General features: G+C 41.8%; 1 protein-coding gene across 2 annotated transcripts; it reads right to left on the reverse strand.

The window, feature by feature from the left end:
• Positions 1-345: 345 nt before the first annotated feature.
• Positions 346-5,988, reverse strand: UBIAD1 (UbiA prenyltransferase domain containing 1). Of its 2 annotated transcripts, XR_014896366.1 has the most exons (3): positions 5,432-5,988; positions 3,683-4,482; positions 346-2,741 (listed from the first exon to the last, which is right to left on the reverse strand). XR_014896366.1 is itself a non-coding variant. In XM_085309212.1 (2 exons), exons 1-2 carry the CDS (start codon positions 5,952-5,954, stop codon positions 3,995-3,997), a joined length of 1,011 nt encoding a protein of 336 aa, XP_085165338.1. In that variant the 5' UTR covers positions 5,955-5,988; the 3' UTR covers positions 346-3,994. The 2 variants fall into 2 exon arrangements, 1 of the variants encoding a protein (XP_085165338.1); XM_085309212.1 differs by having other exon boundaries at positions 346-4,482.
• Between the last annotated feature and the right edge of the window lie 12 nt (positions 5,989-6,000).

A 6,000-nucleotide genomic window follows, 5' to 3' on the forward strand; every position in this document is an offset into this window, starting at 1 on the left:
CTTCGTATTTCTCTTTTCAGCTGTGTGCTTCACAAAAAACAGATAGTAGCAGAGCCAAAAGGATTCTGCCTAGAATGTTCAAGTTACTTTAACCATGTATAAAGACAGCTGGAAAGCAAGACAAATAAAACTTCAAGGAGTCCTCAGGTTAATTATGCATGAACTCATGTGGCACACCACACCAGTGGCCAAGGCAAGAAAATAACATATCATGCTTTAGGCTGATTTAGGACACACAAAAGGCAAGTTTTACGCTGTCACAGTCCTACAGAGCAAACAAAATCATTGCAAGTGAGTCAGGAGCAGAAACAATGGCACTGGAAGAAGGGCAGACCACATAGGTGATGATGATGATGTCCATCTTTATTAAAAAGATTAAAAGTTCAGCTGAAATCTCACTACAAATGCTGAATAGTACATGGCACAGAAAACTGCATCAAAGGAAGTTCTGCTCGTTGATGAAAACATTGCAACAATGCTGAAGTCTGCCATTAGTATGAGATGATCACTGCTACTAAATTYTTTTTATTCCATGTTACAGGAGGACAGGACTATGTGGTTCACAGAAGGCCTCTTTTACAGAGAATATGCACTTTTATGCACCTATACCATAAATAAACACTGAGACCAAGACCATTCTCCTTCCAGAATGATGCTCTTAATATATGTGCAGACATACAATCCAGAGTGATTTAAAATAATTCAGCACAGTTTATTTAACAGATCAACATTCAGACACTTTATTGATTTTTTTCTCTAGGTGAGAAGAAAGGCCAAGACGTGTTTTAGCATACATGAACAGGTGGACTACAAATCTGTTAACCTACCTACGTGGACTCATCACACTGCACGCAGCCCGTCAGGAGAGACCTGAAAGAAGCTTGAAAAGTTTTTATTTGCGGGAAATAGCACGGGAAAAGGGATGAGAGGGTTAGTGAGAGAGACCTAGCATCCTCATCATAAAACAAACCAAGAAAGAAACCGCTCTTACCACCTAGTGTTTGTGTRGAGGTTATTCTAGTCTACCTATAGTGGTTAAAATCATCTGTTAGGTTTGTTTATACCTAAAAATTTTCTAATACTAACATACTTTTGAAAAACACACAGAGATAAACCATATTTTACTTTCAAAGCTTCTTCACAACAATGATGTCGGCTCAGTATCCCTGTGAGGTAGGCAAAAATTAGCTCTGTTTTACGAGACCTATAGAAGTTGAACAACTTCCTCAAAGCCACAGTGAAGAAACAGTGTTATTTATTATCAATATTCTTAAAAGCCTGGAATGATAGTCTTTTTTACATCCTATCAATAACATTTTAGTTGGATTTGTATCCCATTTCTAGTATTATACTGCACTGAAATCCTCTCACCTAGACAAGTACCGGTGACTCTTGCTTCATCTCTTTAACAGAAAATGCTGGTCCTTCCCAGCACTGAGCAGGCATCTTGCACAGGGAGCTTTTCCCTACTGGCAAACGGTAGCTTAGATAAACTACAGTTACATACACTACTCCATCAAAACCTTTTTCTAGATTTTTCTCTCCATCAGTACAAAAATTCCAGTTATCAGATGTATGAGTCATGTTTTAGTTAATTTAAGGAATTTAGCTCGAGTATTACAATTTAGCTAGCATATTCCACTAYATAGAAAAAGAATAAGAAAAGGTAACTATCCATTTTTTTAAACAGATAGCATACAAGAGCAAGCTATCACAAATCAAAGCACTCAGCTGCTAAGAAGGGTAGCAACAAAGCCATGCTGGGATTAACCTAATAAAACCACCTATCCCCAAGTGCAAGATTAACAGATGTACCAACTCAGGTCCATGTCTTTTGCTTCACAGAAAAGTTAAGTGGGTCTCTAAGCCAGGCTCTTCCTTAGGTGTGCAATGAAGTAACAGTAGACGCTGGGTTGAATACATCTGTCTTAAAAGCAGCTTCCAAAAGCTTCTGAGTATCTCCATCCATTTGGCTGAGCTCAATTTTAGCATCTTCTCATCCTATTCTAACCAAATCTTTGGCTGCAGAAAGCAGCACATACTTGCTGAAGTCCACCTCCTTTCATCTTGTGCCTAGAGAGAGTCCAGGTATCTGCACAATTTCAACAAAAGGTAAATCCAGGACTTGTATCAACTGTAAGGATTCTCTCCAGGTAGATTTTACAACTCAGCTGTCAAGCAGCAGACCAACAGCTGGGTAACATGAAGCCACTGAAACAGTCACTTGAACTACCTATACTATGTAACCTCACATCAACTCAGCTTTGCCACTGTCAGTACACTCTACTAAAACAACACCGTAACAACACTGTCAGATGAACACCACAAGGGCATAATTTACCTATGACAAATGCAGGATAATGTTGAACTCCCTGTTGTTAGTTTATTGCTCATATTTAAAAGCCCACTTTGTCTTGGTTCAAAAGCAAGGCTGTGCTCCAGGYACCAGGAGCTCCTGTCCAACATCTGTATCGATTCCAGTCAACCTTTTCAAAACTTCTGTGAACAAACATATCACCAAAAACCTACATATAGGAAGCCGATACTTTTTCTTCAACTTAGAAGAGAGTTCAACTGCCACTAGGAAACATGGAATGGACCAAATTCATCCCAGGTTATGGTGTCACTGAAAATCACTGGTATTTCCCAGTTGAGTTTGGTATGGTCTGTTTTTTCACACAGCTACATACTGGCTGAAACAATCTATTCTCCCAAAGGCCATGTGAATCAAGCGGCAAGATCTGCAGAAGAAAATAAAAACACATCATAAGGTGTAAAGAGGGAAAGAGGTGAGGAATTCCACCTCACAGCTAACCTATCATATAGATGTGATTTCAAGACATGCAAACCCTGGATCGATTAGAAAAAGAACATGTTAGCAAAAATAATTCCTTCCCTTTCCCAGTCCCAATTTTTGTGCAGAGCCAATGCAATAATCCTGACTTCTTCCTGTTAATCTTGCATCTTTCTCTTTTGCTGCCACCTCTGCTTCTTATAGGGCTTCTTATAACAGGGTGTTAAGCTATAATACTCTGGGRCCCTAAATAAACAGGGAATGACAACTGGAAAAATACATTTTTTAAACTAAGAATTTGTGCTCCCACACAAATATCCACCAATCTGTACCCAGCCATAGAATTTTGTGACCTTGTCTGTCAGATCCCCTTAACTCCAACTGTCATTTCAGACAGCAAATCCTAAGAAAATGCAGAAATGGAGGCCACTGGTTTTCCTAGGTGTTAAGGGCTTTTCAGTTGCATAATCTGCATTTATGGCTTCAGCTTTCTTAGAGGAATATAAGTCCACTGCTTTTTGTCTTAAAGCTTGTGCAGTGGGCCAGTCGAGCTCCATTTTAGCATCAGCATACCACAGAAACACATAGACTATAAGTAATAAACATACGCAACAGGGAACGCATGAGTATCTGGTGTCTTCCGGGGGGCTGGGAAACATAAGCTCAATATTTGGCTGGAAAAAAAACTATAACATACAACAGATAAACTATGGTCACAAGGGAGCGAAGTGATAGCACCTGCATTGTTATGACACTAAACATTTGGCAGTGTTTTGTGTTTACCACACAGGAGCCCTTGGAAGCCCTTAATTGTGGTAAAGGAGTCATAAGAGCAATCATTGTGCTTATAAATGGAAAGGAGAGTTCATATTTGAGGCTCAGTCTTACTTCTGTTAGCAGTGAAAGCCCCTCAAAACTCAGTGGCAGAAGCAGGGGTTCTTTAAGCATTTCCTTGTTCTAATGTTGCATTGTTCCCCCTGAAGCAAAGCAGCGCAGTTCATTCCTTCCAAAGAACTGACAAAGCACTTTTCAGAAGTCTGTTGTACAAGCCAACTGAGACCAGAAATTATAAAATTCACAATCACTAGCTGAGCAAAGTCTCTCCATTCTTCCTGTTGTACGTACCAGGTCATCCACCCCCATCAACCATTGTTAATTGGTGTTAATACTGAGTTGTGAGGCCCGACTCTGCAGCTCCTGTTACAGTTTGGGGAGAGCACCAGCTGGTGCTAGCGTAATACCAAAAACATAGAAGAGCCCCAAGAGCAGATTGAGTTTGGCTGTCCGCTGAGGAATTTTGTTGAAGCTCTGACTCCGAAACTGCCTCTCCAGTGAAAATGCCATTGGGATGGTGAGAAGCGGCAATGCCATACTGATGGTGTAGCGTGTGGCCAACACACAGAAAATCAGGTAAGGCAAGAAGAGCAGAACGGTGTAGAGAATGTAGGAGAAGGTAGGGCCGATAAGGATGGCCAGGGTGACAATACCCGCCTGCTGGTCAGACTCCATGTCTCGCGTGTTGTTGCTGTGCAGGATGGCCTCAGTACTGAGAGCTAGTGGGATAGCGTAGAGCAGTGGCGAGACAGACAGATAACCAACCTGCACAGCATGGGCAAACATGACAGCCAGGGGCCCAAAGGTGATCAGGATCACCACGTCTCCAAGTGCAACATATTTAAATCCAATTCCTGTGGCAAGACACAAGAATAAAATGAAGCGTCATCAAATGACTCAAACTATAGAAGAGTATGTTTTTTTTATAACAGATCAGCCATTCCCACRGAAGTGTTGTAAAAAAACCAATATATACGTAGCTAGAACTAAGAAACGATTTCTCTTTTTTTCTTTTCTAAAAGTAATAAAAGAAAAGCTGCTTCTGAATTTCTCTAGTCAAACCACYTGATAAAGTTAAGGGCCAGATTCTAATACCTCTCCTCACGTCAAGAAGTACCTTATTTCTACAGCATCAATAGAAGTAAGGTACTCTCCGTGGTGCTCAGACAAACTAGAATTGGATCCTGAAGAAACATAAAATGCTTAGAACAAAACACAAAACTGACAAGGCTCTTTCAAGTAAACTCACATGACTATTAGAAGTTTTTTCTGCTTTCTGAAGCAAAATATTTTGCTTGTATTTACTCAACCCAGAAGACACTTAAAAATACCCTCTTCTACATACAAATACTCTCTTAGTAAAAACATCCTCTTCTTAGTAAAAAGAAATACAAAAACTATTCTACAATCCCAGTGAAACTCCATCTAGAAAAGGATAACAGAACAGTCCAACACAATGTATAATGTAATTCTATTCATGTAAGAGAACATATGTGGTGAGCTCCAATAGAGAGTAAGTCAAGGGACACTAGATACAGATCATCCAAAGTTTCAGCAACAGTTTTGAAGAACATCTGAAGTCATATGTAGTAATGTCTCAACATTACTTTGCAGCTGAAGAACTGAGTGCACTGCTCCTATACCCTTCCAAGACAACTAATGACAAAGAATACAAGTCTAAGTACCAGTACTCTAGGAAATAACATCAAATACATGTATAATAGTTACCTAGATCACCTGGAGCTTCATTTAACTCTGCCACGTTCACATTCAGAATCACAAGGAACAGGATATAGCACTTACCTCCAGTATAAAGGAAGGAGCTGGAAAGTCCCCCGAAGTAAATTAAGGCCAGATGTTCCAACTTGAGTGTAGAGACACAGTAGAGCCCAGCAGCACAGATACAGCCCACAGTATAAAGGAAGACTCCAAACCGGACTACATCCTGAGGCTCTAAAATCTGGTCCACCAAAGTCCTGTCATCACTCTTCTTGTGGTCAATACCTTTAGAAAAGTCGTAGTAGGTATTCACCAGGTTGCCCGCTCCGTGCACAGCGAGGACAGTCACGGCGCTTCCCACCAGCAGTCCTGGGTCTAATGCTCCTTGGGCCCGGTACGCCAGCGCGCTGCCGAGGGCCACCGGCGTGAGGGAAGCACTGAAGCTCCAAGGCCTGAGGGCCAGCACATAGGCCGCGCACTTCTGCCTCCAGGAGCCGGGGGTGGCCCTCTCCGCCACGGCCAGCCCGGAGCCCACGTCGCTCCTCTCACCGCCCCGGGGACTCTCTGCGCCGATGCTTATCTTCTGCATCAGCTCTCCCGACCCCATGCTTCGCCTCGCCGCAGCAGCAGCACCTGGGAAGGAGAAGGGCCGC

Source organism: Rhea americana, unplaced genomic scaffold, assembly GCF_003343005.1.
Source record: "Rhea americana isolate MKP2758 unplaced genomic scaffold, rheAme1 scaffold_293, whole genome shotgun sequence".
In the NCBI taxonomy this organism is placed as follows: domain Eukaryota; kingdom Metazoa; phylum Chordata; class Aves; order Rheiformes; family Rheidae; genus Rhea; species Rhea americana.